This window comes from Podospora pseudoanserina, chromosome 6 (genome assembly GCF_035222485.1).
Source record: "Podospora pseudoanserina strain CBS 124.78 chromosome 6, whole genome shotgun sequence".
Taxonomy (NCBI): domain Eukaryota; kingdom Fungi; phylum Ascomycota; class Sordariomycetes; order Sordariales; family Podosporaceae; genus Podospora; species Podospora pseudoanserina.
In genome coordinates this window covers 723,295-751,198 of record NC_085925.1, presented here as the reverse complement: position 1 = coordinate 751,198, position 27,904 = coordinate 723,295, and the positions used below count along the sequence as shown (strand labels likewise).

At 52.9% G+C, this 27,904-nt stretch overlaps 13 protein-coding genes across 13 annotated transcripts; 7 read left to right on the top strand and 6 right to left on the bottom strand.

Annotated features, from left to right (window-relative positions):
* The first annotated feature begins 215 nt into the window (after positions 1-215).
* QC764_604930 (uncharacterized protein) lies at positions 216-1,592 on the top strand. The gene is made up of 2 exons (XM_062949002.1): positions 216-480; positions 553-1,592. The coding sequence occupies exons 1-2, from the start codon at positions 435-437 to the stop codon at positions 1,467-1,469; spliced, it is 963 nt and encodes a 320-aa protein (XP_062797220.1). The 5' UTR covers positions 216-434; the 3' UTR covers positions 1,470-1,592.
* A 206-nt stretch (positions 1,593-1,798) lies between these two features.
* Positions 1,799-3,514, bottom strand: VMA6 (H(+)-transporting V0 sector ATPase subunit d; the record flags this gene model as incomplete). Its single annotated transcript, XM_062949001.1, has 3 exons — positions 3,012-3,514; positions 1,940-2,921; positions 1,799-1,882 (listed from the first exon to the last, which is right to left on the bottom strand). The coding sequence occupies exons 1-3, from the start codon at positions 3,041-3,043 to the stop codon at positions 1,799-1,801; spliced, it is 1,098 nt and encodes a 365-aa protein (XP_062797219.1). The 5' UTR covers positions 3,044-3,514.
* Positions 3,292-5,674, top strand: NOP58 (Nucleolar protein 58). The gene is made up of 3 exons (XM_062949000.1): positions 3,292-3,553; positions 3,674-3,763; positions 3,828-5,674. Exons 1-3 carry the CDS (start codon positions 3,519-3,521, stop codon positions 5,335-5,337), a joined length of 1,635 nt encoding a protein of 544 aa, XP_062797218.1. The 5' UTR covers positions 3,292-3,518; the 3' UTR covers positions 5,338-5,674.
* A 507-nt stretch (positions 5,675-6,181) lies between these two features.
* Positions 6,182-6,856, top strand: HUB1 (ubiquitin-like modifier hub1; the record flags this gene model as incomplete). The annotated part of the gene is made up of 1 exon (XM_062948999.1): positions 6,182-6,856. The coding sequence occupies one exon, from the start codon at positions 6,182-6,184 to the stop codon at positions 6,854-6,856; it is 675 nt and encodes a 224-aa protein (XP_062797217.1).
* A 556-nt stretch (positions 6,857-7,412) lies between these two features.
* On the bottom strand, positions 7,413-9,703 carry QC764_604890 (uncharacterized protein; the record flags this gene model as incomplete). Its single annotated transcript, XM_062948998.1, has 12 exons — positions 7,413-8,131; positions 8,181-8,240; positions 8,299-8,361; positions 8,418-8,483; positions 8,533-8,661; positions 8,719-8,802; positions 8,856-8,918; positions 8,982-9,044; positions 9,098-9,163; positions 9,222-9,338; positions 9,401-9,475; positions 9,532-9,703. 12 exons carry the CDS (start codon positions 9,701-9,703, stop codon positions 7,557-7,559), a joined length of 1,533 nt encoding a protein of 510 aa, XP_062797216.1. The 3' UTR covers positions 7,413-7,556.
* Positions 9,704-9,785: 82 nt separating this feature from the next.
* On the bottom strand, positions 9,786-10,457 carry QC764_0089890 (uncharacterized protein; the record flags this gene model as incomplete). The annotated part of the gene is made up of 3 exons (XM_062940907.1): positions 9,786-9,848; positions 10,186-10,322; positions 10,400-10,457. The coding sequence occupies 3 exons, from the start codon at positions 10,455-10,457 to the stop codon at positions 9,786-9,788; spliced, it is 258 nt and encodes an 85-aa protein (XP_062797215.1).
* Positions 10,004-11,481, top strand: QC764_604880 (uncharacterized protein). Its single transcript, XM_062948997.1, has 2 exons — positions 10,004-11,075; positions 11,127-11,481. The coding sequence occupies exons 1-2, from the start codon at positions 10,708-10,710 to the stop codon at positions 11,308-11,310; spliced, it is 552 nt and encodes a 183-aa protein (XP_062797214.1). The 5' UTR covers positions 10,004-10,707; the 3' UTR covers positions 11,311-11,481.
* A 561-nt stretch (positions 11,482-12,042) lies between these two features.
* QC764_604870 (uncharacterized protein) lies at positions 12,043-13,598 on the bottom strand (the record flags this gene model as incomplete). Its single annotated transcript, XM_062948996.1, has 4 exons — positions 12,043-12,695; positions 12,746-13,262; positions 13,324-13,351; positions 13,411-13,598. 4 exons carry the CDS (start codon positions 13,596-13,598, stop codon positions 12,043-12,045), a joined length of 1,386 nt encoding a protein of 461 aa, XP_062797213.1.
* A 790-nt stretch (positions 13,599-14,388) lies between these two features.
* Positions 14,389-16,034, bottom strand: QC764_604860 (uncharacterized protein; the record flags this gene model as incomplete). The annotated part of the gene is made up of 4 exons (XM_062948995.1): positions 14,692-16,034; positions 14,604-14,635; positions 14,469-14,553; positions 14,389-14,415 (listed from the first exon to the last, which is right to left on the bottom strand). Exons 1-4 carry the CDS (start codon positions 14,782-14,784, stop codon positions 14,389-14,391), a joined length of 237 nt encoding a protein of 78 aa, XP_062797211.1. The 5' UTR covers positions 14,785-16,034.
* Positions 15,047-15,729, top strand: QC764_604850 (uncharacterized protein; the record flags this gene model as incomplete). The annotated part of the gene is made up of 4 exons (XM_062948994.1): positions 15,047-15,162; positions 15,223-15,354; positions 15,409-15,476; positions 15,537-15,729. Exons 1-4 carry the CDS (start codon positions 15,142-15,144, stop codon positions 15,727-15,729), a joined length of 414 nt encoding a protein of 137 aa, XP_062797212.1. The 5' UTR covers positions 15,047-15,141.
* Positions 16,035-17,125: 1,091 nt separating the features above from the next.
* QC764_604840 (uncharacterized protein) lies at positions 17,126-19,614 on the top strand (the record flags this gene model as incomplete). The annotated part of the gene is made up of 2 exons (XM_062948993.1): positions 17,126-19,032; positions 19,098-19,614. 2 exons carry the CDS (start codon positions 17,126-17,128, stop codon positions 19,612-19,614), a joined length of 2,424 nt encoding a protein of 807 aa, XP_062797210.1.
* An 80-nt stretch (positions 19,615-19,694) lies between these two features.
* SIT4_2 (sporulation-induced protein) lies at positions 19,695-21,958 on the bottom strand. The gene is made up of 3 exons (XM_062948992.1): positions 21,079-21,958; positions 20,595-21,024; positions 19,695-20,528 (listed from the first exon to the last, which is right to left on the bottom strand). The coding sequence occupies exons 1-3, from the start codon at positions 21,633-21,635 to the stop codon at positions 20,337-20,339; spliced, it is 1,179 nt and encodes a 392-aa protein (XP_062797209.1). The 5' UTR covers positions 21,636-21,958; the 3' UTR covers positions 19,695-20,336.
* Positions 21,959-22,070: 112 nt separating this feature from the next.
* Positions 22,071-24,592, top strand: QC764_604820 (uncharacterized protein). The gene is made up of 2 exons (XM_062948991.1): positions 22,071-22,599; positions 22,650-24,592. Exons 1-2 carry the CDS (start codon positions 22,358-22,360, stop codon positions 24,469-24,471), a joined length of 2,064 nt encoding a protein of 687 aa, XP_062797208.1. The 5' UTR covers positions 22,071-22,357; the 3' UTR covers positions 24,472-24,592.
* Positions 24,593-27,904: the final 3,312 nt, after the last annotated feature.

Below are 27,904 nucleotides of genomic sequence, written 5' to 3'. Positions count from 1 at the left end.
GCTATTGGCGTTCTGGTGGGATATATTTTTTCGGGATTCCGCGACGGCTGCAAGGCGGAGCTACAGGAATTTGGCACACACAATTGATTTTGTGTGGGGTGCCCCGCCAGGGTTGTGTGGTTGGCGAGCCGGGGGTGCACTGGGCAGGTGATTCTGCCGGTCCGAGTGCCAGCTGCTGAAGTGAAGAGTTACTGACCGCTTTTGCCAGGCAGAATTCAGCCCCGGAATTTTGAGGCTCCGTCTCGCCGAGTTGAGGGACCCTGCCGGGAGAGGTGAACATCCGCTAGTCCTGGTCCAGTCTAGCGCAAACGGCCCCAAAATCTGGGAGATGCAGGCCAGCCGTGAGAAAGTTGTGAGCAGTGAGCCGACGTACGGATAGCGATTGAAGGTCCGGAGAGCGCTGGGAGACCACCGTCAACGCCAACCAAGTCAAGATGCCTCCTAGGTTACCCGTCCCCCAAGGGCTGCGAACCCTTTCGCGTAAGCTATACCTCAGCTGCCTTCTATCTTGCGCCTGATATAGAGACATGCGCAACTAACACAACCCCCCAGTATGCCTCCGCCCATCTCCCCCCTCGACGACAACCCCGGCCCTGTCCCACCTCCCCCTCATCCAGACAGCCAATGTTTCCCAAAAGACCAAAGAAAAGCGCAAGGAAATGAAGCGCCGCATGAAGCAAGACCCCTACGGTTGGGCCCAAACCCAACAGCGCAAAAACGCCAACCTCCGCCGCCGCGCCGAGCTCGAAGCCGAACGCAAAGAAGCCTGGGGCTCCCCCATTCACGGCATCACCACCCCCTTCGTCGAATCCTTCGACTCGGGCGGACAAGCCCCCCTCTCCACCCCCCCAGTCGACGGCGACGGCAACCCCCTCGCCCCCCCTCACGAGCTCCCCACCTCCCCCCACCTGGCCAACTACCTCCTCACCAAAGAAGAGATCGAGCAGGCCATTGAGCAGTCCAAGCGCCTGACCAAACCCCTCGACGAGGACACCCACACCGACCTCAAACAGCACGAGGAGAACGTCGCAAAGGCCATCATCGCCCTCCAGCGCATCACAGACCTCAACAACGGCTCCGCAAAGGACAGGAAACACGCCAACAAGCGCCGCTGCATCGAGACCTTTGGCCGTCACGTCACCGACGTCACCCTCGACCACGCCGCCCCCCACCCCTCCATCAACGCCCCGCAGGGACCCAAGCCCGTCCGCGCCGGCCCAGACACGGGAAGCAGCGAGGTCCAGATCGCCATTCTAACCTCCAAGATCAGAGCCGTGGCTCTCTCGCTCGAGGGGCACAAGGGCTACAAGGACAAGAACAACAAGAGGAGTCTGAGATTGCTCCTCCACAAGAGGCAACGGCTTCTCAAGTACATGGAGAAGAAGGAGAGGGGGAGTGAGCGCTGGCAGTTTATGCTCAAGACGCTGGGCATCACCCCGGCGTGCTGGAAGAACCAGATCGAGGTTTAATGAATTATACCCCCTGGGAAAGCAAAAAAAGTGAGACGTGTATAAAAAAGACAGCAAGATGTATAACGTCCTCTATGTACAATATACACAATACCGAACCAAAAGAGACGAGACAAACCCCGCCATTGTGAGAGAGAGACGACACAAGGTCTCGTCGTTGTAAAGATTCCACATCGCCAATACGCCTGCCTAGGGTGCTACGAGTACAAAAAGAGCAAAGAAAAAGTCAAAACGCATGCTTCTGAACAGGGCGCATTAATACTAAAGAGCTTCCATCAAGCTCAGCCTGACAATGAAAAAAGACACCAAACCATTCGCCCAAAACCAGGTCAGAACACACTGATGTAATTACCAATGCGCTCCTTTTGGTTCTGAGCTATGCACTCAGATATCCACTGAATATTGCGGACCTCCTATTCATCGTGTTAGTTCCATAACCATTTATGAAAAAGCAAAGAGGAAAAACATACCTGCTCCTTCAGCTTAACAAAAGCATAAATAATACTCGCCCCAAACTGCCTCGTAAACGCCCCCTTGCATATCTCCATCTCCTTCTGATAGAACATATCCTCCAAGCTCTTCCCATCCGACCCCGAACCCCCTCCCATATTCCCCGGTCCCCCCGGACCACCTCCTAGTCCCGCAGCCTCAAAAAACGACTTGTAATCGTGCACCCCCTCCACCGCAAGCCTCACCCCTTCAAAATCATCCGCCCTCGACAACATCAACGTCCCCTCGGGATAAAGCCGACCAAAAGTGGGATACAACTTGTTACGGTCCTGCTTCGACAGCTCCGTCCCAAACGAGTTCAACGTGATGTTGATCGCCCGCCTGTCCGCCTCAAACTCGAGAATTTCCGTCATGACCTCGCTTGTCGGGGTGCCCGCCATGTCGGGGTGGGTGTTGACAAAGTTGTAGAAATCCTCCAGGTAGTTCTTGTAGAGTGTGTTTCTCACGATTTCAATGTTGAGCTCGTCCAGGTCTTGGTGGGAGAGGCTGCCTTTGAAGTAAGGGGCCAAGGGGGTTTCGATGAGAACGCTGTTGTAGAGCTCCTCGATGTTGGTGGCCACACAAAGAACAGGCATGGTCTCGAACCAACCCAGGGGGTGGCACCGATCGAGGAGCTCGCGGGTGTCGCGCTCGTGGAGGGTGCCAGTGATGAGGAGGGCGACATTGTCAATCATGTACCCGTAGGTGATGTAATCCATGAACTTGGCGAGGGAGCCCACTGCGTTGGCACGAACGTAGCGGAACTCGGAGACGAGCTTCTCGGTTGTCTTTGTGGCGAGACTGGAGGTGGATGGGTTGGGGGGCAGGGTGGACAGAAAGTCGCCGTATGCGGGGCCGAGCTGGAGTTTGAGGTCGTCGATGGTTTCGCATTGGGTCATGTTGGTGTAGTTTGTGCTGGTGAGGAGGCCGTTGCGGTAGCCGCGGATGATGCCCTCCAGGTAGCTTTGCGGGGGGGTGTCAGTGTCAGTGATGGGGATCCTTGGGGTAAGTGATGCATCATGCAGATACATATGGAGGTGTTATGTTACATACCCATTGTTGACGTTGAAAAAGAGGCCCTCCATGTTGGGCAATGTTGATCTGAAGCTTGGAGGTTTAGATGACCGTGACAGAGAGTGAGTCTCCTAAGTGTTGTTGGAGAGGAAGCTTGAAGGTGAGGCGCGGCTCAAGGCGGCGTTGATGTGTGATGGGAACTTGGTTGTCTTGGTTGGTCTCAAGGTGTAGTAGGTAGGTGGACCGTGCAGTAACAACGACGACGCAACAGCAGCCATCAAGCCTCAGTCAGCTCTTGGCTTGGCTTTGTGGTGCCTGCGGTGAAGTCTAAAAAGCACCTTGGTACAACGCACGGGCCCACACTGCCCCCACCTGCGAACTCCAACTGGTGGTAAAAAAAATTGATCTTTCGCTCTTGACTTTTTTTTTTTGCTGCTGCTTGAAGGTTCTGGTGAACAGAAAGAACGGCACCCATCGACAGCTGTTTCCCACCACTTCCCACGACAACTGCAGGAGCACATCGGCTCAGCATCGCACTTTGTCGCCATGGGTCTTTTCATTCTTACCGAAACCAGCGCCGGGTAAGTGCCGACTGTTCAATGGGCCCTTCTGTAGAGACGCGATTGCGACTGCTTGACTTGAACAAGAGTCGCGACACACCTGAGCCGGCATTGAACATGACAGCTAACTCGCCAATGCAGTTATGGCCTTTTCAAGGCTTCCGACAAGAAGCTCTTGGAGGACGACAACCTGACCGACCGTCTTTCCACCACTGAGAAAATCGTCAAGGAGTAAGTTTCCACCCAGCCACCGAAAAACCTTGACAGCAAGAACCAGTACCAACCATCGCAATAGGATCAAGTACAAGGAGTTTGCCAAATTCGACAGCGCCGCCTCGGCTCTCGAGGAAATCTCGGGCCTCGTAGAAGGCAAGGTCACACCACGCCTCCAGAACCTCCTCAATGAGTTCAAGGATGAGAAGAAGGTCACCCTTGCCGTTGCCGAGAGCAAGCTTGGCGCCTCCATCAAGAAGCTGCCTGAGCTCAACATCAAGCCCATCTCCGATAGCACCACGAATGAGCTCTTCCGCGCCATCAGACAACATCTTCCCGAGCTTGTCCCCGGCATGCTCCCTGAAAACTTCAAGGAGATGTCTCTGGGTCTGGCCCACTCCCTCTCCCGCCACAAGCTCAAGTTCTCTCCCGAGAAGGTCGACATCATGATTGTCCACGCCGTTTCCCTTCTTGACGATTTGGACAAGGAGCTCAACACCTATGCCATGCGCGTCAAGGAATGGTACGGCTGGCACTTCCCCGAGTTGGCCAAGATTTTGCCCGACAACCTCTCTTATGCCAGGATTATCGTTACTCTGGGTGTCCGCACCAACGCTCCTGAGACCGACCTTTCCGAAATTCTCCCTCACGAAATCGAGGCTGCCGTCAAGTCTGCCGCTGATATTTCCATGGGTACCGAGATCAACGAGGAGGATCTCAACAACATCAAGCTTCTCGCTGAACGTGTCATTGCTCTTTCCGAGTACCGCAAGCAGCTTTCCGAGTACCTCGAGAACCGCATGAAGGCCATCTCCCCCAACATGACCGAGCTTCTCGGCGCCCTTGTTGGTGCTCGTCTTATTGCCCACGCTGGTTCCCTCATCAGCTTGGCCAAGAACCCCGGTTCTACCATCCAGATTCTCGGTGCCGAAAAGGCTCTTTTCCGTGCCCTCAAGACCAAGCACGCGACCCCCAAGTATGGTCTCATCTACCACGCCTCCCTCGTTGGCCAGGCTTCTGGTAACAACAAGGGTAAGATTGCCCGTCAGCTCGCCGCCAAGGTCGCCCTTGGTGTGCGCACTGATGCTCTTTCCGAGTTCGACGAGGATGTCGATGATGAGACTCGCGCCGAGCTCGGCATCAAGTCTCGCGCCAAGCTCGAGAACAGCCTGCGCTTGATGGAGGGCAAGCCCATCTCCACCAAGCTCGGCCCCAACCCCAACAACATCACTGTCCCCAAGTGGGACATCAAGGAGGCCCGCAAATACAACGCCGATGCCGACGGTGTCGCCGCTGAGGCCGAGACTGCCAAGCCCCTCATTGAGGAGGTCGAGATGGAGGACGCGCCTGCCGATGAGGAGAAGGCCAGCAAGAAGGAGAAGAAGGAAAAGAAGGAAAAGAAGGAGAAGAAGGACAAGAGCGAGAAGAAGGACAAGAAGGAGAAGAAGAAGTCCAAGGAGTCAACAGAAGAGACCGAAAGCCCAGCCAAGACCAAGAGCTCCAAGCGCAAGCACGATGATGATGAGGAGGAGGCGGCGCCAGTAAAGGAGAAGGAGCATAAGAAGAAGAAGAAGAAGCACAGCAAGGAGTAAAGCGGTCTGGCTTTGCTACCTCGAATTGCTCTGTAACTTCTCTTGTTCCTTACCCTTCAGCTTCCTCTCTCTCTCTCTCTATATCTTCTATTGTATGATACTCCTTTCGGCATATTTTTGGGCTTGTTGTTGACTCTTCGGCGTTTGGATTCGGAGTAATGGCGGCGTCTACGGGGGCATTTGTCTGGTGTGGTCTGCGATACTTAATGCATGTGAAGCGCTGCATTTTTACATCGTGATGATAAAAAGGCAAAAGGGCGAAAAAGGAGGTGCCTATTGTGTTCATGTAGACCTCTGGTGCATAAAAGAATAAACGTTTTGGCCTAGCTTTGTCTTATTGCTTTGTGATTTGGTTTGAAGTAAGAGCTCTTTGGGGACGAGTTTTGGATGCTGCGGATAGAATGACACCCAGACTGCCAACTGTTTACAGTGTTTGAAATCTACCTAGGGAGCTCCTTTTCAATATTGTTCAAGTATGTGTTCGCCAAATGCTCGGGCATGGTGTGTACGCCTTGTTGTCTATCAGGCAGCTTGTACGATTCCATAAAACTTGGATACGCAACTCTTGAATTTCTCCTCTTCTGTGCGAGTTGGAGACCGTACGGATCTATCTAGGTATCTTCTTGAAGCATATTGCTCTATTGTTAATGGCTACCTAGCTAGTTTAACATGTTCTTGCTCACCTTTTTTCCTCTTTGGCATCTGCCACTTGACCGACCCCAAACCGGGCGCCCCACCTAAATTTCGTCACTGCTAAGGTGCCTCTGCACCTTGAAGGCCCTCCTCCAACCTGCGACCGCTATTTTCTTCTTCTTTCCTCTCAACAACCACAACAAATCCCCAAATGGCGGATGCAGACCCACCACCTCGTCGCCGGTCACGATCACGAAGTCGATCCCCGCCTAGACGACCAAAAGCCAGCGGCGGGTTCAAATGGAAAGAGAAACGTCCTACTACTAGCGAAGACAGTCGCGACGGCGGCGGTCGAGACAGCAGCGACAAGAACCTCCAGCGCGGCTACCGCGACCGCTCGCCCCGGCGTGATCGCGATCGGGATGATAGACGGGATAGAGACCGCGACAGCAACAATGATCGTTCGAGGCAAAATCGCTCCCCGACCAGACGAGACCGAGACTCTGCTGCTGCCCCCCGGGAACGGGATGCCACTCGTGACAGGCGCCGCTCCCCAAGACGAGAGCGCTCGCCACGACGGGACAGACCAAGGGATAAGCCAAGAGAGGAAAAGAAGGAGAAGCCCAGGCAACCCACCGCGCCACAAGAAGAAATGATTGTCGTTACGGTGAATGATAGACTGGGCACCAAAGCCCAGATCCCCGCTTTTCCCTCCGACACGGTCGGCCAGTTCAAGATTATGGTCGCCATGAAGGTTGGCCGGGAGCCGCACGAGATTTTGCTCAAGAGGCAGGGGGAGAGGCCGTTTAAGGATCATATCACGCTGGGGGATTACGGGGTTAGTAATGGGGTGCAGGTTGATTTGGAGGTTGATACTGGGGATTAAAAGGGGTCGGTCAGGATCTATTGAAGGGGTGGACAAGGGGAATGGATGGGGAGGAGGATGTTTGGCTGGAGTGTCATTGCGTTTGCGTGAGGTGGTGGCGTAACTGAACGATCGACATTCCCCATGAGCCTATAGTGGGTATAAAGTTAGGTTTTTTTTTATTTTATTTTTTTTAAAAAAAAAAAAAAAAAAAAAAAAAAAAAAGGAAAAAGAGCCGGAGCCCTACGCGAGAGACGGGAACAGTGACCTTTTCTACTGTGATAAAACAAAAATTAGCCTAGTAACGTGAGGCTGGAATAGCCCCGAACGGGTGGCCCTTAAGTAAAAAGTCTGGTTAAGGGCTATCTATTCGGGGTTCCAGGTTGTTCTAGCCTTACGCTATTATACTAAAGTTTGGTGTTTGGTTTGCTATAGTAGGAAAGGCCGCTGTTCACTTTTCTTGTGTCGGACTCCGGGCCTTTTTTTTCCCCACTTTTTTATATAAAAAAAATTACAATCAATCATAGAGATTCTCACGCTTGGGCAAGTAATGGGGAAGGGGGATCATAGAGTTGGGCACGATTTGTCGTGTTGGGGATAGGTCACGGTTAAATCACGGTATAATAAATTATCCTTTGCAATCGATCAAGGACGATTCTCTCCGTTCAAACTCCTCCAATCTCACAAATGGGAATAATCAACAGATAAATTAGCACGGCCACTACTCCCAGCACCCCCTCTCAGGATTGTACACCATACCCTCTATATCCTCCATGAGCTTCGGCCTCGAACCTGTCTTCCCATCGTCGCTCGGAACAGGCAGAGGCATAGGCACAAGCTTGGGCGACGGTGCCCTAACACTCTCCCCATCACCACCACCACTACCACCACCACCATCAGCAGCAGTGTTCACCTTGTAAAACCCCGGGCCCTTTTGCGACGGCGAGGGGTGATGAGGGTCAGATGTATTATTCTGAGTATGAATCTGGAGTGTTGTGCTCGGCCTCATAGTCAATGGTGTCTCTTTGCCTCCACCGCTGCCAGAATTGGAGTTAGGGGCAAAGATGGGTGCTGATCTTGTATGGCTGTGGGTGGTGCTAAACGTCGAAGTGGACGGGTAGGCGCCTTTCAGGCTAGGGGGTTTATTCCTTATTCCTGGGCGTCTCTCGTCGTTGTCGTCTGAAGTGGAGGAATCGTCGTCCTCTGCTATGGTGCTTGTTGCGACGGTACCGAATTGGGAGGAGGCTGGGGTTAGGGCTGAGCGGCGGCCGAGGGCGGTGTAGTGTTTTTTGAGGTCTATTTTGTTAATTAGTTGGCGGTTTCTGGGGAGAAGGGGTGGGCTTACGGTCTAGGCAGAGGTACTCGACGATGGATTGTTGGAGGCATTTGGGTTTGGAGCAGCCGTCTATTTGATGTCAGTATCTGCTATCTGCCGGAGAGGCGGTCAGATAAGAAGGTCTCACGGGATTGACAGTATATGGAGAAACTGTTGACGAACTCTAGGCAGTCTTCGGCTCGGCAAGTATCTGTTCTCGTGTTAGCATCCGGTACAACTTGTCAAGGCAAAGCAAACATCTCTTACGCAATGGGCAAAACCTTCCAGTTTTGTCGGCGATAGGATAGGCGCAGTCGATTTCCGCACATCGATCTGTCCAAAGTCAGTCTCGGTTGCAGTTACGGGGACGGGGAAGACTAACGATCATCACAATACGGCTTCACTCTGGCGCTCTTGTTGCAACCCCTCTCTCGACAGGTATGGTCATCGCAGAAAGCTGACTGTCGGTCCAGTCTCGTCTGCTTACATCGGGCAACTGGGCAGGTGGAATCTGAAAAATTTCATGGTTAGACTGGACACAAAAACTCATGAATAAGCAGGGACATACGGTTGGTGCAATACGGCAAATATTCCTTCTTGTTGGGTTCAAAATGCTTTGCTCCTCCGCAGCCGTTCATCTCGCATGTCATATCTGCATTTGGTGGTTAGCAGCTGTCCATGATGGGATTCAGCGGTGGCACCCACGGTGAGCACAGAGGGTATGGTTGCCTTCCACAACCAAGTCGCAGCCCCTGGCGTGACATCGGTCTTTTGAGCTATCATATCAGTACCGTCTTTCGTAGAGTTTGAAGAGAATGAGGTTGCACATACGCTTCTCACAACACTCAAGCTGGTCCTGGCGCTCGTTGCCACATCCGTCTGCTCTGCACCCATCTTGATGATATCAGTAACCATTCTGTGTGTCAGAATTGGAGGGAAATACTCACGAGTCTGACAGAAGGTAGTACCAGTCGACGCTCTTCGCTGTGCGCACCTCGGAACAATGCATTTGTCTTCACAACCACAGTCAGCAAGCAATCAAAGCTTTGGTTACCGAGAGAAAAGACATACGGTCAGCACACACTTCATAGCGAGCATATCTCGGCACAGCATTCGAAAGGGGGTCAAAGTTAGGGTCGAGAAACTGAGCCCGAGCTTGATGACAGTCCGGGATGGGACATCTCGTGTCTGATGGCATTGTTAATCACCATCATATCACACGACAGGTTGACATTTCAGGATCAACATACGAACAGCACAGACGGTGTCATGGGGAGGCTTCTTATTAGTACAGCACTCTTCACGGTGGAAGTGAACACAAGTGTCTACCGCATCTCAGTTCGCTTTCTCATCATCACAATGTCTAAGCAAGGGACCTTACGTTGCTTGCAATAAGGAGAAAGATGTCGCCCACCAGCTACCGATCTCCTATGATCGCGATAGTGGTAGTGGTCTAAGTTCGGCTGATGGATGTTGAAGCCCCCCTCAAGAGTGGGCTTGAATAAGACCTCATTTCCACACCCATCACTCCGGCATTCGATTTTGCGGTTCATGGTAAGTTTAGTTAACCAAGAGTCGAAAGATGACAAGATTGATCATGTAGGGTCTGCTAATGGGTAAGATAGGGTAATATATTCAGTTGGCGGGACGGTCACCAGCTTGGCCGGGCGTCGCGGGGTCGACACCATCTTTCCGTGCCTTCTTGCGCCACTGTTACATCTGCGTCACATGAAACTTGAGCGTTTGGCTTACAGCTGCTCGTGATTTATTTGGGAGCGGAAACTTGGTTGCTGGTATCTTGATTGATGGTATATGGTATTGTGATGGATTTGAACGACTTCTGTCGTTGAAATCACAAACGAAGATTTTAGTGAGCGTCTATGGAATTGGTCGAATGCAACCTCTCAAGGAGTAAAACCTGAAGTGGGAAGCCTAGTCAACAAATAAGAAGGGTCTCTGGCCTCGAATCACCCTTCGGGTTAACAGAAACTGCCAACAAATGCCAGTTGCACTTTCCTGTTGCCCGGTTTCTGACCGAGGCTCTGTGAACGAGGAAAGAACGAGCGGTGAGCTCCTGCTTGTCCAATGGCGAAGAAACCTTGAGTGTGTACCATCTGAATAGATCGGTATGAATAATACGAACCGCAAAGGGTTGAATATTCCACTTTCTTCCTGTTTGTTGTTCTATCGACCACGAGCTGAAGACCGTCTCATCGATATCAAGAGGGTGGCATCACGTGACAGCGCACCATCGACGCGCTTCCTAGCCACGTGCACGCTTGATGAGACGCGCCCTTGGAGTGACATCGGTCCGTCTTGGTAATCATGGACAAAGATCACCGTTCGACTTTCCTCACAAGAATTTGGAATAACTTCTTACACCTCCATTCATCCGCTGACGCAATATCATTTTTGCTCCAGATTTTTGTGCTTCGTTGATCAACTCCATAAAATCGCCACCCCATCTCATCCCGGAGCTTTACTTCACAGCAATAATCGACATTCCCTCCATCATCTCCTAACCACAATTTGAATCAACCGCCCAATCAACGCCACAATGACAACCCTAACAGCCCCCCCAACGACCCCCTTCACATTCCCCTCCCCCAGAGACTCCCCAGCATTCTTCCCTCCCACACCCCCATCAACAACAACCCCTCTCCTCACAACCACCGCCACCACCACAACCACCACCGAAAGAAAACACTCCTCCATCTCCACCGCCCCCCAACCCCCAAACTACAAAACCCTAATCAACACCTCCCCCAAAATCACCCCCTTCGAAAAAAAAGTCTACCACCTCCTCCTCACCATCCCCTCAGGCTCCTTCACAACCTACGCCTTAATGTCCACACATCTGAAGTCTTCCCCCCGAGCAGTCGGCAACGCCCTAAGGAAAAACCCCTTTGCTCCCGGGGTTCCCTGGTATGTTTGCCCCCCCTTCCATCATACTTGAAAGCTAACTCGAGGATAAAGCCACCGTGTCCTAGCAACAGGCAACTCCCTAGGCGGCTTCAAAGGCAAAATCTCCCGCAAAAGCCCCGACGGTGTAGGAGGCGTAGACACCCTCATCGAGAAAAAAGAACTCCTCAGAAGAGAAGGCGTTAAATTCGACGACAAGGGGAGAGCCCTGGGGACACCGTTCAGGGGGTTCAAGTAAAGAAATCACCACGTCGAGAGGTGTCTTTCAGCCCTGATTGGACCGTGGCTCTGTTGCTGTTGGGTGTATGGTTTTGGTGGTGCGACAGGGACATCAAAAATCAACAACACAATTCACACGCAAATAATAGTATGAGCCAAGTATTTATTTTCGCCCATCCTATGATACAACTCCAGACCCCCTTTTTTCCCCCTTCAATAAGAGAGCCAGAGAGCCCACCAGACAAGCAACTCGTTCCATACCTGCGCCCATAAAAAAAAAACCAAAAAATAAACCGCAGTTCACAAACGCCCAACCTAATTAAGCTTGTCTCGCAAGTCCCGTGTCGTCCTAGGACTTTGCTTGATTATGTTGTTCACCCTGTTCATAAAATCCGTCCGCCCCGCCATTTCATGTCCTGTAGTTGCCACCATATCTCTCCGCCGCGCCACCCATGATGTTTCCCTCCAGATTCCGTTTTTTGTTGATGCCCTTTGTAATGTACATTGCCAATTAAGGCCCGGAGAAGCGGCCGCAATGAAAATTAAGCAACCCTCCTTTTTCTCTTTCTAAAAATCTCATACAAGCCATGCTCCTGTGTGAATTCCTGTTTTTGGTATGTGTGCGTGCAATCATATGGGAAACGCCGTCAAAACCATGAAATGCACAACGACGAACACTCTGGTCAACCAGAGATGCGAGACGAGATCAACCCTGTGTGCGCCCATCCCAGAAACGATCAGACCAGGATTACTAACCCTGGCTTTCTTCCCGGCGAGGACGCGAGGGGAAACCCCCGCGATCACCACCACGGCCACGACCGCGTCCACGGCCATCACCGCGGAAACCACCACCGCGGCCACGGAAACCGCCACGACCACGGTGGCCACCATCACGGCTGCCACGGCTGCGGCTCGGGACCTGGTGAAATCCATCATCGGCAGGGGTGGTAGCCTCGGCCGCCGTCTCGGGATGCTCGTCAGCCCACGACTGGTTGGTAACCGGGGCAGTAGGCTGGGCAGGCGTAGCGGCCGCACCGGTCTCCGTCTCGCCGAGATCGCGGGGAACGTTGACACTAACCCATTCCTGCGAGTCCGAGATGGTGTTGCCGGTATCCCACTGGTTCTCGCCAGCGGCATTGGCGGCGCTGTCGGCGACATCGGCGTTGCCGGGAGCACCGCCGCTAGCAGACGAGGCGTCCTGGCCATGGCCGTTTGTCAAAGCGACGGCAGAGCCATCGTCAACCTCGGTGAGACCGGCATTGGCAACTGTTGGGTCAGTCTCGACCAAAACCGTCGACTCGTACTCGTCCAACTTCAGCTCTTCCGCAAACTCGGGCTCGGCTGGCTTGGGACGCTTGTAGTTTGGGTTCAGATGGGCATAAGCCTCCTCCTTGATATCGGCAACTACAAAGAGTTAGCACACCTTTGACAATAGCGACTGATCAGCAACTTGCAGGTAGTCTTCAGTAACCTCCCCTCAACACCAAGGACGCGCTCATCTGATCCCTGGACCAACTTGAGCATCTCGGTGACGGAATCATTATCACCACAGTAGATATGGAGAAGAACACCTTCGATAGCCGCATTCTCATCAATCGAGCTATCAGCCTCGGCGAGACGGCGGGCAGCAGCGAGACGAAGGAACTGCGAAAGAGCCAAAAGGTAGCCCCTCAGTTTTTCGTCGGCCTCGGCCTCGACCTTTTGCTTTGTCTCAGCAACAAGCTCCTCCTTCTCCTTCTCGAACTTCTCCTTCAGCGTAGTCTCCAGCTGGCTCAGACGGGAACGGTGGTCGGCCTCGATCTGCTTGTGCATGGCAAGCTCCTTCTCGAACTGGGCGAGCTGGTTCTGAAGGGAGGGCCGTTTCAGGTGCGAGGCAGCCTGGTCGGCATTGATGATCTTGGCAGCTACGAGCTCCTCGAGCGACTTGCCACTATGCTCGTTGATCAAATTCTCGATTCTGGCACCATTGGACTGGGAAATCGGTCAGCGGATGGGAGCAAGCGAGGTGGGAGTGGCGTGACAGCCAACTTACGATCTTCTTGTTGAGGTTGCGGATGTTCCTGCAAGCACGATGCGTCAGCAATTGAATCGACTCATTTTGTCTGGGGATACTGCCTACTTGGAAAGCTCGCGGATGTAGCCATTCTCAGAGCTGTCATCTGGGTTCTCGCCGCCAGCAACGGAAGCAGGGGCAGGAGACTCGGTGCCGGCAGCGGCCTTGACAGCAGCAGTGGCCTTGGCCTTCTTCTTCTGGGCGGTTTTGGACTCGACGGGCGCCGGAGGATTCTGGACAGTAGTGGGAGCCATGGCGGTTGGATGTGAATAGTACAATTGAGCTGTGGTGTTGTGGTGAGTGTTCAGCCCAAACAGAGAGCTCTGGTCTTAAGGCGCCGCTAATTGTGGGGTAGAGACCAGACGGATGGAGTCGGTGGCTAGGTTACTTGGTGGGAGGAGGTGGGAGGTGGGATGCAAGAAATGGTGGCAATTCGAGATTGGCTCACGACTTCTCAGCAGAAATCGGAAAAAACAGAGATTGGTAGGTTTATGTAGGCAAGGTATCAAGTAAATAAAGAGTTGACTTGAAAATTTGAAGCTGCAAAAGCAAGCGGCGTGCTTTCTTTCTTTTGGGAGCTCCTTCCCGCCCCGGATTTCTGAAAGCATGGGCCAAGCCGTCCACGCCTCACACACGATTGGCTGCCCTTTGGAGGCTCAGGCTGAGGGTTTGGAACCGTGCAGAAGCAGCAGGAAACAACAAGGCAGCATAACCATAGACAACGGGTGCCTACTCAACCATCTATATTGGTTTGATTACCAGCTGCATGGTACCCACCTATAGACATAAAGTGTTCTGATTTGCAGTCACACAATGTCTCCTACTCCGAGATATTCGCATTCATCCATCTCGGTGCACACCTCCCCACACCCGATCTCTCTCTCGGTCGCGGGCTCCGTCCCGGCCGGGTTGATCCCCACTCTGCCGGGCTTTGAGCGGACCTCAGTGAACAGACACGGCGTCATCAAGCCATTCTCTGCATACAATAATACGAAGCCAACGGCAAAACTAGTTTTGGGTCCCTTGGCCTTGTCGCCTTGTCATTCATCCTTTGAACTTGGCCAATGAATCCTAGAAAACACAAGGTCAGCCAGTGTTTTGCAAACGAGAGTAGGGTTGCTTACCGCCGTCACCTTCTTCACACTGCGTGCCGTGATGCCCTTTTCACCACCCTTTTTGGCTTCAATGGAGGCTTCTTTCACCAGACTACTTTCAGTCAGTATGTGCCATCTCATGGGGATGGGTGATGATGAGCTTACTTTTGCATAAACAGCATGTAATCCAGAAAGATCTAAATCCTGGTTAGTCCCAAAAACACGCGTGAATAAAGACTTGAAAATGGCATACCATGACATCTGCGTTCTTGCTCACGCTGCAATTGGAGTGAGCCTTAACGATTTTCTTGACTGTCGCGCGTGGATACAGCTTTTGACCGGGCATTTTGACTGCTGGAATTGTTGACAAAACGCGTGGCACACAGTGACTCTTGAAGATAGCAATAGATAAATGAGATGAAAGACCGACACCGTTCAAGGAGAATTGAGAAAACGAGGTTGATGATTGATGAAAGAAGTGCTGGTGCTTGTTTGTTGACTTGCAGGGTTCAAAGGTGTCTGGCCAATCGGAGAATAAACAGACCTCGCCCCACCTTCAACCTTGTAGATCTCTGATGGTGGGGTCCCCCCCATCCCACTGAGTTGAACGACAGCTTTCTGCCTGACCAAGACGACAGCCCTTCTTGAACTTCCAGATATCCTCGTTGCGTGGAATAGAGGAAAATAGACAAAACTCGCCAAGATGAATTTGAGCAGGAGAATGGTAAGATTTCCATCGATGGGCCTGTGAATTCTGCTGCCAACATTGCTCACTCTCACCCAGTTGACCAAGGAGGAGGAGGATGCAGTAGGGGATGAGATCGAGGTCCGCCGTGAGGATCAGGACAAGATCAACAAATTCAGCCGCCTCCACTCCCACGAACTCACACTCGAGGAGGAGCTCAAAGTAAAAAACGTGAGACAACTCTGTTCACAGCTTCAGAAACTAGCCTTGCTGAACCCCGCACAGAAAGAAAAGGAAGAGCTTGACGACATCACGACGGAGCTTGAGCTCGCCGACGAGGATGACCTTGTTCCGTGAGTTTTTCTCTGCTTCCTGCATCATTATCTCCCGCCACATGCTCTGACATTTACCAGGTACAAGATTGGAGACGCCTTCTTCCACCTGCCGCTACCACAGGCACAGGAGCTCCTTGGCCTCTCAACAGCCAAGATTGAGGAGGAAATCGGGGAGTTGGAGGACAAGATGGCCACCATTCGGGAGGAAATGACGCAGCTGAAGGTGGAGCTGTATGCGCGATTTGGAAAGACTATCAATCTCGAGACATGATGGGAGGAAATGGACAGCTCTTCTTTGCGAGACATGTGAAACATCTTACTGCATGTCAGCGGTGATGGCTCCCCGCATTCCGCTGCCCGACGTCTGCACTTTTCACCTGCCACCGTTCCCCGACATCTCCTGACTCTGTGAATCTTGCAGGAAAACGATGGGGCAATGATCTCAGTTTGAGAAACCACCCTGTGGCCAACTCGACGCCTGGTTTGGGATGGAGGAGAGAGGCCGACACATCACCACTTGTTCGGGACTCATTTGATCTACTGGCTACAATGCCATTGGAGATTCGTTCATGAAGGGGTCTGGGTGTAGTAATTCGTAAGCTACATCCAAGCACGATAGTCGGGTTGGGCATTGCTAATGCACATAGCATCCCGTCTTGCGCGCAATATCAAGAAATCCAATCTGAACCTCCATTATGACTTGCTTTGTTAATGTCCCACAGACGTGGCTTTGACATCATCCCGCTAGGAACGCGTCAAAACTTAGTAGCAAGACCTCGATGCTACGGCCCGGTAATTTGGCCCTACGACTGAGCCTTGCGCGTTCCAGATACCCTTTCCATGGGCCAGTTTCAGCCCCAATCAGGGGGAAGGTCCCCTTGTGAAGTAGCCACCACGTACTACATCTTCGAGCTGTGCTATAGTGGGTGTTCAGATACCCGACACCCATAAATGCAGGGTGCGGGACTTGACAATTGACCGCCAAGTCCTGCAGATGACTCCTTATTTCTCGGCCGGGCCTCTGAGATACCTGGTGCTGTCTTCGTCTATTGTCACGATATGGTAGATCATGACAGCTCACCGCCAACTCACACACCCTACAGGAGTCGAGATGCAATGCTATCGCCGAAAAGAAGGCAGCTCACCTCACCTTCGTCGGGCCTGCAGTTGGCCCAGTCTCGTGGTGCACATTATCACATCGACGCCGTTCTAACTCTGTCCTACTAGATGGGACATTAGACCCATTAGTCCCCTCTTTTCGAAAGCTAGTTCAACGGCAGCCGGGCTATCACCGACCCGATGGTTACAGAGGACCAACACACTACCTCTCCTAGGGTCTTTTTCAAGCTTTTCAGGAGAATATGCACAGTGATGCCCGGCAACCAACTACCTTGGTGGCCTTATTTCTGGTGTTGCGGGCTACACTCTGACATGTGTGATCGGTTGCTTCAGCTCGCCCATGGCGCCGTCTGTCCACGCTCTCTCGAGCTGTGGATGGGATATTTGATCTTCTGCTCCCCGGAGTTGGATTTTTGCTTCTGGCCAGACTTGGTGACTGACATTTCGACCAATACACTCTTTTACAATCACCAGGGCCCTGTCCTCCACACCCAACCTTCACCTCCTGGCTGTAGATTTTGGGTAGTCGATCAAGCTTCCTGATCGCCATGGAAGAGCCACAACGAACCAGCAGCCAGTACGACGGAGGAGACGATGTTCACCACAGGCCATCCTTCCAGAGCTATCATGACACTCATACAACACTTGATGTTCCCGAGAAGTCTGATGAACCCGTAGTTAAGGAACCCAAAGACGAAGAAGCTATCCGGGAGAGTGAGAAACAGGTCGAAGCACCACAGGAGAAAGACGCGATCGAAACGGTCTCGGAAGAAGTAACTCTGACGCAGGTCCCCAGAGCGTTTCCGTTAATCAGGACCACACGAGCTCGCCCACCATCCGCTCTTCGTGCCACAGTTTCTACACCAGATATGTGCCAGCGAGTGGTATCACCCGATGGATCGGTGAAACGGGAGTGCTCCTTTGATATTCTGGGCTTGTCGAAAGAGGAAGTCCAGGCTATCCTGGCCGCCGCTGGAGGCACTGAGGGCCGAGGGGTGTCAATGGCAAGCACGCAGCCCGCGCGAGATGTTGGCGAGAGCAGTGGGGAGAACCGGGAAGAACCCCAGGTTCCAGAGCAGGCTCATCCTCGCTGCCCAACATGCATGAGCATTCTCGCCGGCGAGCTTGATATCGCGGCCTTTGAACCCGCTCAACAGCAACAGCAAGAACAAACCCAATACCCCCAACCACCAACCGGAACCCTCACCAAAAGCTCTTCCCTCAAAAAGTCCCCCGCCACTTCTACCCCCTTTCCATACTACGCCTCCAGCCACGCCACCTCGGACGATGAAGAAGAAATGATCGTCTCCTGGGAACCCGACCACGACACGGGCAACCCGCACGAGTGGTCCCCCGGCAAGAAAGCCTGCATCCTCATCACTTGCATGATGCTCATCATCAACTCAACCATGGGCTCTGCCCTCCCAGCCAACGCCCTGCCTTTTATCTCAGACAAATGGGACATTACCAACGAATCCCAACAAGTCCTCCCCATCTCCGTCTATCTGATCGGCTACGTCATGGGCCCCATCCTCTGGGCCCCCCTTTCCGAGCAATTCGGCCGCAAAATCCCAACAATGATCACCTTCCTAATATTCACCGCCTTCACCCTCGCAACCGCCCTCGCAAACAGCTGGATCATGTTCCTCATCTTCCGCCTCCTAACCGGAACCTTCGCCTCCGCCCCCATCGCCATCGTCCCAGGGATAATCGCCGACATCTCCCCCAACCCTCGCACTCGAGGGAGGAACATGGGGTTATTCTTCATGACGACCGTCTCCGGGCCTTTACTCGCCCCAATCATATCAGGCTACTGCTCCGAAACAATCGGTTGGAGGTGGGCGTTTTGGATTGGACTTATTTACGCGGGATGCACACTTGTCCCCTTGTTCTTCCTCCCAGAAACATATGGTCCTGTCCTCCTCAAGCGACGCGCTGAGGAGATTCGCCTTCATGACGCCAAGGCTAGGGTGGTGGCGCTGCATGAGATGGAGAAGAAGTCGTTCAGGGAGTTGACGACTGTTGTTTTATACCGGCCCATCAAGATGCTCGTCACGGAGCCGATCGTTAATACTTCGTGTGCTTACCTCGCGCTTTGTTATGCCATCTTTTACATGTGTTTTGAGGCGTTTCCGATCATTTTCACTGGGGTTTATGGGCTCTCGCCGGGGGAGTGCGGGTTGACGTATCTGGCCGTTGGGGCGGGGTGCTTACTCGCGTTGCCGATCTTTTTTGTGTGGGATAGTGTTCTGAGGTCGGCGATGGCGAGGAACAAGGCGTGGACTAGACAGGAGGAGTACAGACGGTTACCGCTCGCGTGTGTCGGGGGGCCGATGTTTGTGATTAGTCTTTTTTGGTTGGGATGGACGGCGAAGGAGGGGGTTCACTTTTTTGTGCCGATGCTGGCGGGGGTGCCGTTTGGGGTGGGGTTTATGTGTATTTTCCAGGCTCTCTTGTTTGTCCCCCTCTCCTAACCCCCCTTCCCCTGATAGTTACTGATGTTGGGTGTGATGGGGATAGGAACTATTTGACCGACGCGTACGAAGTCTACGCCGCGTCTGCCAACGCTGCCGCGTCAACCTCCCGCTCTTTGCTCGCTACTGTCTTGCCTTTGGCTACTCTCCCCATGTTTGAGAAGTTGGGGATAAGCGGTGCTTGCTCGCTGCTTGGGGGCGTGAGCACGCTCATGTGTGCTATTCCCTTTGTGTTTCTCTGGCAGGGGGACAAGATCAGGTCCAACTCCAAGTTTTGTCTTGCGATCCGGCAGCGGAAGGAGGAGCAGCAGCAAAAGATTGAGGAGCAACGGAGACGGTCACAGGCGAGGATTCTGGAGAGGGTGAGTGACCGGGCTGGGGGGGAAAAACAAGTGGTTATCCAGGGGAAGAGGGTTGGGAGTTCGGGGAGTGATCAATCTGGGTCTGGTGGGATAGGGGAGGGGTCATCTGGCAGTTTGGGACGACTGCCCGGGGTGAAGGTTGTGGTGGAGGAGAAGAAGGAGAAGGGGAAGGGGGTGGAGGTGCGAAGAGTAATAGTTTAACTACGAAGTGAAGATTGGGTATTATACGCTAGATGTGGGGGGCCGTGGAGTACGAAGGGTGCAACGGGGGTGATGGTGGGACAGGCATAATACGGGGCGTTTTTGCTTTCTCTTGACCATCTTTTAACATTTAGTTCTTATTTTATTTTTTTGGCTTTCCACGGCTCAGAACGAGCATTGAGAATTTCCCATCATGTATAGAGAGCATCAAACTTATAGATATCAAAATACTCAGCTTTCTTTGTACCTTTCAACACTTCAGTTCTTCAGAAACGCTTGGGCTCCAAGACATCTCCATCCCCCCGTCTGTCTTCTTTTTTTAACCCCAAAAAAAGTAGGTAATACAACAAAAATCGGGTATATCAGAAAGCCCAAAGCCACTCAATAGTTCAAACACCCCTCAAAAAGGTCCGCTTGATGAAAAAAGTGACAGTATACAATATACAAGCATCTCTTTCTCCCACCCTCCCAAAAATGACCAATCAACCAACCCAACTCAATGCTAGTAGTTTATCAAATGTTCATCCCAGTTATTCATCATCCCGTCCAAAAAAAAAATCAATTGCCGTGTGCCCCGACAAATATAACAACATGTAAAACGCCGGTTTCCCTCGTACACCGCATCAAAACAGGTCTCTTAGCCGACAAGACGCTACAACACGTTATCCCGTGGTTGGTTGCTACCCCAGGATCGATAGCCCTCCTCCCCCCCCTGCCTCCCTCTACAGGAAGTAATCACCCGGCCCTCTCCTCCCAGCTGGCACATGGCGCTGATCATCCGGCACAGCCGAGAAGATGCTAAACTTGGTATTGAGCTGCTCGTCCACCGTCATGATCGACGCCACATTACCACAGCGATAGCAGTAATTCGGTGCTGACCAGACCGTCACCACCGACCGTTCGCTGAAGTGATACTAACAATATCATTAGCAAACATCCCTCAAACCCCCCAGACACACACAATCCCGAAAAACACATACCTTGTAACCCTCATTCACCAACTGATGCGCCCTCGCAATCGTCTTCAGCCCATTCACGTGGTTAAACTCGGTAGCGACCTTATCGCCAAACAGCCAACCTGCTCCTCTCGGGCTCACCGCCCACGTGTCGATATCCTCCGGGTCACTCCACACCAAATCGCAAAACGCACCTTCATGCGGGATCTCCTGCGCTCTAGCCACAACACGGATCTGGTCGATGGTTCTAATTTCGGGCGACAGGCCGCCGTGGACGCACAGGACGGTCCCGTCCACGATTGCCGCGAGGACTAGAAAGTCAAAGACTTGGCAGCAGGCCTTCCAAACGGAGGCGTTGCCGTATTTTTGCTGGCATTCTTCGTAGAAGCCGTAGACTTGGGTGATTTGACGGGATTCGTGGTTGCCGCGGACGAGGACTATTCTGTCGGGGTATCTAGGAAGGGATGTTAGTGGGGGTTGGGCTCAGAAAGGGAAGAGAGATCCGGACTTGGCTTTTAGACACATTAAGAGAGTAAATGTTTCCAGACTGAAATACCCTCTGTCGACGAAATCGCCCAAAAAGACAAACTTGGTGTCTGCTGACTGGGTGAGCCCCTCGTTTGGAGGGAGGATGGCCTCGGTGGTTGTGTCCCCCTCGACGATCGTTTCGTTTGGATCTGTACTTATTGGGGCTGGGCCAGAATTTATGACCTTCTTTTGCAGCTTGGGATCGGTGATTTCGCTCGGGGGCTCAATGTCGTCGGATGTGATGACTGCTGTGACTGTCTGGGGCGCCTGGACGTTGTTGTCGCCCGGCATGCCACCAGCCACTCGGAAGAGCTCTAGGAGATCGTAGAACTGGCCATGAATGTCGCCGCAGATGGTGACAGGGGTGACTACTGGTTGGATGTTGGACTCCTCCATCAGGACCTCTTTGACCATTTCGCAGAGCTGCTTCATGACAGACTCTGGTAGGTAGTGGCATTGTTTTGCTTCTTCGAGCCACTCGTCGAGACCGGCTCCGGGTCGGAGATTCGCCGGGCCCGGCTTTGGCGCTGCGGTCATGGTTCTGGAATTAGGGGGTTGGTGGGGAGGGAGGGAGGGGAGGGGACGAGGTATTGCGCAAGTGTGTTCTGGACGGTCGTTTGTTTTCGTCGAATGATGCTTGTTACACACGGAGTGATAGTGATCTCGGGGGTATCAAATCAAGGGCAGGCCGAGAATAGCAGCAGCAGAGCTTATAGCAGCCAATCTCGGTCGAGAAGTAGTAGTTGGTGATTGTGTAAGGCGGGGAGCGAAAGCAGGCTCTCTCAGCCGAGATTTACGCGCTCAGCGACGGCGTCAGAGCCAAGCACTCAGCCAGCAGCCAAGTTGCTGGTGGGATCAAGATCATGGTCCGTGCGTTGCCAATTGGAAGGGGACCCTGATGACATTGACAGGGAAGAGGCTGATAAGGCTGGCCCCCACCTGTTTATCGGAGTCTGGATTTCTGGGGCCTTCAACCTTGTAAAGCCATCTCTCACTGTCACTTACCCTCAGACAGTCACCAGCGCCCTTTCACTCAGTCACATGTTTCCTTTAGACGAAGGGACTGTGAATTCTCTACCAGCTGTCGCGCTTTCTTTAATCATTTCAGTCATTTTAAAGCCCATAAATTGCGTGGCGCAATCAGTGTTTTCTGAGAACCCCGCTTACACTGAGTGAGCCAACCCACCGACATCGAGCATTGATTATCATCATACCTGGTAGCCTCATCATATCTGGTTCAACCACCACACAGCTTGACCATGTCAACTCCACAGTTGTTATCACGAAAGGCAAACGGCACTACAGCAGTCGCCCAGTCTTCAGCCGATTCCCCAAAAGCAACCAAGACCAAGGCACCCGCCAATGGAGAAAAAGTCGTGATCCGTCGCCTACCACCAGGTCTTACCGAAGCAGAGTTCCATGCCATTTTGGGCGATGAATGGAAACTCGGAGATGGCAAGGTCGACTGGTACAAGTGGTATCCTGGTAAGGTCTCGCAACAGTAAGTGCCATGATCAGACAGCCTCTCGCCCCATATTGACATGAGACTAGCCCTTCAAAACCGTCGACACCAGCTCGGGCATATCTCCATGTCTCGCAGAGAGATCAGTTGCCAGAACTCCTCCGCAAGGTACAAGAGGCCAAGTGGGAAGATGCGAAGGAGACCTACAACGATCCAGCCCTTGTCGCTCCACCAACCGTCGAGTTCTCCGTCTACAAGAAGATTCCCAGCGAGAAGAAGCGTGTGGACGGCCGACAAGGGACCATCGATCAAGACCCGGAGTTCATGGCTTTTCTGGAGAGCCTTGCAAGCCCAGACGGGAACAAAGAGGGTGTCACTGCTGAACCGGAGCCCGAAGAGGAACCCGAAAAGACCACCACGACACCTCTGATTGAGTATCTGAAGGAGAGGAAGGCTGCCAAGGCAAAGGAAATCGCTGCTGCTAAGATCGCAATGAAACATGCCAGAACGGAGTCACTGACTGGGAAGGGCAAGGCATCAGCTACCAGTGCTGAGGAACCCAAGAGGAGAAGCACCCGGGACAGAGAGTCGAGAACCGAAAGGGAGAGGGCCACCGAAAAGGCACCCGAGAGGCCCAGGGAGTCGGTCAAGATCTTGACCAAGAAGGCTGTTGCCGCTGCAGAGGCTGCCGCGGAGGCTGCTAAGGTGGCAGCCATCCAAAAGTCAACTCAGTCCAGCGCACCATCCGCATCTTCGGAGGCTCCATCGAAGAGCCGTAGGGCAGGCATTGCTGCTGCTGCGCGTATCCTACAGCGTGACCTGGGTCTGAGCTCTAGCAACGCTCACCGCAAGGCCAGAATGGATGCAGCCAAAGCGGATGCCGATAGCAAGGGCAGTGCTGCGAAGGGACCAGCGAAGGAAAATGTCCCAATCGCTCCTGAGCCAGCACCACCCGCCCCTCCTGCTCAGCCGTCGTCATCTGCTCCACCCAAGTCACAACAACAACAACAACAACAACAGCAGCAGCAGCAGCAGCAACAGCAACCAGCAGCTTCTTCCAATAGATCTCGCAACAGAAGACGGGGCGGCGGTGATGAGGGTGGAAAGTCAAAGGGGGATAATAAAGCCGACAAGCAGGCCGACACAACGCCTCCGGCACCAGCACCTGCACCAGCTAAGCCTGTGCTTCTTCTCAAGAAAAGAGAGACACCACAGGCCCAGCGTCAGCAGCCATCAGCCCCTGCCACTCCTGTTTCGGCTATGGCATCACAGTCTACACCGACGACAGCCGCACCCTCCCAACCTGCTGCACCGAAAAATGCATCAGCAAAGCAAGGCGGTGGCGGCCGAGAATCCAAGAAGAACGCCGGACCTGCTCCCAGTTCAGGCGCGACACGAGCTTTCATTAAGCATGCAAACCACTCACAGGGTGTCACCGAGGCGCTGCTCAAGGATGCCTTGTCGGCGTATGGCACTGTTACTTCAGTGGATATTGATCGCAAAAAGGGGTTCGCGTATGTCGATTTCACAGACCATGCTGGGCTCGCCAAAGCTATGGCCGCCAGCCCGGTCACGATTGCGCAGGCTACAGTACAGGTGCTGGAGAGGAAGGATATGACGGCTAAGAAGGGGGGGCAGTCGTCGGGTTCTACCCAGGGGAAGAATGCCGCTGCCTCTGCTTCTGCTACTACTGCGTCTACGCCAACCCCAGCTCCTGCGCCGGCAGCTGCGTCGAACAGTACCGCGCCGGAGAAGCCTGCTGGGGAGCAGCAACCGAAGGAGAGCAGGCGTAACCCGCGTCGGAGCAAGCGTGGTGGTCGGGATAACAAGGATAAGGATGGGAAGGAGGGTGGTGGAAAGGGTGGTGGTGTAGGCGGCTCTGCACCTGCTGCCGCTGCTGCTTCTTGTTAAAGATAAGGAGTTGGAGGGTTATACTTGCCGCCGGACAGCGTGAGAGGGTGATTTGGCTTGCTGTCTTCGACGATAATGCCTGCCGAGGGCCATTATAGCAGAGGAAATAGACAACCAGCGAATATTTTCATTTAAAGAATCTTGGTCTGCAAGACCTTATTTCGGATGGGCTTGATGTGGGCCAGGTGTCGGTCGATGTTACTCATTTATGCCAGTGAGGACCAAGGCAAAGACCTATTCGAAGGCCTTTAGCAGCGACCACTTGGGCCGCACTCCAGATCTAAAGTGATCTACGACCTGGTTTCCTGTTTGCCCGAGTTTGCGAGGCCTGTTGTATCGGGGTGCCTTTAGGTTCATGCGCACTATGCCAACATCGCTTTCAGTCATCAATGTAAACGACTGTCCAATCGTAAGATGTGACTGCACCACTACACCAAGAATATGCCAAAACGCCTAGTCGGTAAGCATGCGAGAGAATTCAATCCCCAAACGAAGGAAGAATCGAACAAACGATGGATTCAGTGGTTCCAGGCAATGGGATCGGTACCTAAGAATTGAGGCGAAGTCACGGAGCTTGGCTGAAGTATTACTCATACCGCAGCTGCGTCACCGCTACTACACTTGTACGAATGTCAGACTTGAAGTGAATGGGTGGAGGAGTTCAAATACCACTTGCTGTCCCCGGCCTCTAGCTGTTGATTTCTCAGTTGTGGCATTTCGTCTTGTGGCAGCAACCATGGGAGTACTTAACCGACACCGCCCAGCGCACAACACGTACCTCTGGAACACGACTCACAACCTCGCGATATGGTAAAATGGAGGGGGAATACAAGCACAAGAACTGCCATGCCCCGGGTTGGGGTGTGGTCTAGATTGCTACAGCAAGACCACCTAGGTGGATGACCGGTCCTACGGAACACGACAATTCTAGTCTACGACGGCCCACGAGACTACAGAACCGATCCCAGCATACTGGGGAACATCGAAACTTTTATACGGCCGTGATCGAACGATACGTGAGATCATCCCAGCTTAGGAAGAGGGACCATGAAACCAAACACTGCAGAAAGGCCGAGACCCATCCATAGGTTGAACAAGTCCAGTAAGATCACCTTTGCGGACTCTCGGCACAACTGACTTTACTGATCGGATCGATATGGACGACTGCCACAATCAGAATCTGTCGAGAAAATCACACGATATTACACCAAAGGTCCTGGAGTCCGAGGTTACAATGTTGAACAACTGCACCCATTCACAACACCACCCCAATCTACCTTACCCACCGTGAAACACCAACAACCTGGAGTGGTCATCAGACTTAAAAGAGGCGGCACGACTGGAACGACGTTGAACACAGTCGGGATTCTTCTCGGCCCAGGAAATAGCTGAATGCGATTATGTCTCGATCATGCAGTTGTTAACCGAGCACGGGTGTGAAGGAGTAGGCAGGCACATCGCTGAAGCTGGTGTTTTCCCACATCGGCTTTTTTACCTACCTTTCGCCAACTTCACCCGTACAACCTGGGCTTCCTTTCAGTTGCTGGTTGGATTGGCATTTGTAAGCATCAGGGTTCGATATAACGGTTCTGAGTTCGCGGTGCCGGCCTGGACACCTCGCTTCCAACCTATCATGATTGGGGGGATAGGTACACAAGAGCGAGCAGACAGTTGGGACGGATGCGATGTACCAACCGCTTCCTTTCCCCCAAAAGGCAAACATCGCATGAAGAGAAAGGGGTACACAGTTGATCGTCGTTGGTTGGTGATCACAGATGACCGAGAAATGGGCAGCCACTTTTTGATAGGTACGTTGACACCTCCCGCTCTCTGTACATGTTGGAAGTGGGTGTGTGGTTTGGTCTGCTTTGATACACAATCATATCGTCTGGCAAGCATAGATAAGAGAGGCCCGAGGGGATGTTACCTACGTATCGAGATCTGACCCAAAAAGGTGGACGTGTGAGTTGGGATTCCTTGTGCTTCCGCTCGGTCTTTGTCCTCGTCTCACAGGTCTGCATATCAGGAGTCATGGAAGGTCAAAGAAACAAGGAGAAAAGGAGGCACTGTGTCTGTACCTTGCACACCTGCCTTACTTATCGAACAGGTGGAATCTGGGGAGTCACAGTTTGATAGCGGGCATGATCAGGGAAGGACGAGAGCCAACGAGTCGCCCGTGAGACATTTCTGTCTGTATACCTGCCTTGCCCACCTACCCGACTCTGTGGAATTTGAGGAGTCGCAACCACATAACCAAGGCAAGGTGGAACACGAGCAAGGCAGAAGTACCTACCTTCACGCACAGATGATATCCAACATCTTTGTGTCTACTTCGAGGGCACTTCGGTTCTACTTCCCCCGAATAGATGGGAGTCAACCCGGGCAAATCGAGGCAGAAGTATCTCCACAGATCTTTGTCTACCTTGAGATCTCCTCGGTTGTACTTTCCCCGAACAATTTGGTATTGAACCCTTTGAACAAGGCAGATGGCAATACCTTCGCTATTTTCGGCTCTTCACCTCGGTCAAAGACGCGAAGGAGGCTGGGGAATCTATGATGATACCTTCTCCGCGTGGATATACCTGACATTACAGAAAGGGGGGTAGGCAGCAGGACGCTTCAAAGCGGGTGTCCTGTCGTTTCAGTCAATATCGAGGAAAGTTGTAGGAACCACGCCGCTGCTTCCCCCTCGAGACAGCGGGCCGTCGATGTGGCGAGTCCACGACGGCCTATCAGTCAGTATCTTTGGAAGGTGTGGCCACGGGATGGGAGGGACTGGGGAGAAGATGAGAGGAGATGATATTGCTGCCTTGCTCGGGTGCTCTTGTCACCATTTTCCCAACTAAAAAATGAGCAGAGACGTTTGACGGACGGGTTCATCCTTGCAGAGCTGAAGGGGAGTCTGTTGGCTCGGTATGATGTACCATTTTGATGGTTGACCACCGAGGAGACAGGCCAATGGGTGAGCGGATAGTCTTGATCTGGAGGGTTGGTTGTGAGGCCGAGGTATCTGTCGATGTGTATACAACCGTGGCATGGTTGTGTATCTCCCCCAGGCTCCTCAGCCTGTGTGCTGGCGGGGTATCCTTGTTGAATGCAAGTCGTGCGGCACTCGCTCAGTTGTGCATAGCAGTGCTGAGCGCATGAGGGAATCCTTCGAGCTGTGGTCGGTATGCAAATGATGAGCACAGTTGAACAGAGGCGGGAGGATGCCATCGGTGCAGACCAGTCACGACATCAGAGGACAGAAACCAAAGGAATCCATAAGATACACATCCGAGGAACTGTCCACACGGCTGTGGTGTCACCAGTCAGGATGTAGTTCCAGGGCTGGAACTTCAGCCGACGACCGTAAAGGACTTGGAGCCCGTCTCGCCATCAGGCCACGAAACTGTTGAGGAGTGCCATCACAACATCTTGTTACCGAAGACAA

Bases quoted from the DNA above. Each gene is read 5' to 3' on its own strand.
- QC764_604930 (XM_062949002.1), top strand. From the start codon at position 435: ATGCCTCCTAGGTTACCCGTCCCCCAAGGGCTGCGAACCCTTTCGC. The intron at 481-552 runs GTAAGCTATACC...ACAACCCCCCAG, and splicing joins AGGGCTGCGAACCCTTTCGC to TATGCCTCCGCCCATCTCCC.
- NOP58 (XM_062949000.1), top strand. From the start codon at position 3,519: ATGGGTCTTTTCATTCTTACCGAAACCAGCGCCGG. The intron at 3,554-3,673 runs GTAAGTGCCGAC...TCGCCAATGCAG, and splicing joins CTTACCGAAACCAGCGCCGG to TTATGGCCTTTTCAAGGCTT. The intron at 3,764-3,827 runs GTAAGTTTCCAC...CCATCGCAATAG, and splicing joins ACTGAGAAAATCGTCAAGGA to GATCAAGTACAAGGAGTTTG.
- QC764_604880 (XM_062948997.1), top strand. From the start codon at position 10,708: ATGACAACCCTAACAGCCCCCCCAACGACCCCCTTCACATTCCCCTCC. The intron at 11,076-11,126 runs GTATGTTTGCCC...TCGAGGATAAAG, and splicing joins TTTGCTCCCGGGGTTCCCTG to CCACCGTGTCCTAGCAACAG.
- SIT4_2 (XM_062948992.1), bottom strand. From the start codon at position 21,635: ATGACCGCAGCGCCAAAGCCGGGCCCGGCGAATCTCCGACCCGGAGCC. The intron at 21,025-21,078 runs GTCCGGATCTCT...ATCCCTTCCTAG, and splicing joins TTAATGTGTCTAAAAGCCAA to ATACCCCGACAGAATAGTCC. The intron at 20,529-20,594 runs GTATGTGTTTTT...TGATATTGTTAG, and splicing joins TGGTGAATGAGGGTTACAAG to TATCACTTCAGCGAACGGTC.
- QC764_604820 (XM_062948991.1), top strand. From the start codon at position 22,358: ATGTCAACTCCACAGTTGTTATCACGAAAGGCAAACGGCACTACAGCA. The intron at 22,600-22,649 runs GTAAGTGCCATG...ACATGAGACTAG, and splicing joins CCTGGTAAGGTCTCGCAACA to CCCTTCAAAACCGTCGACAC.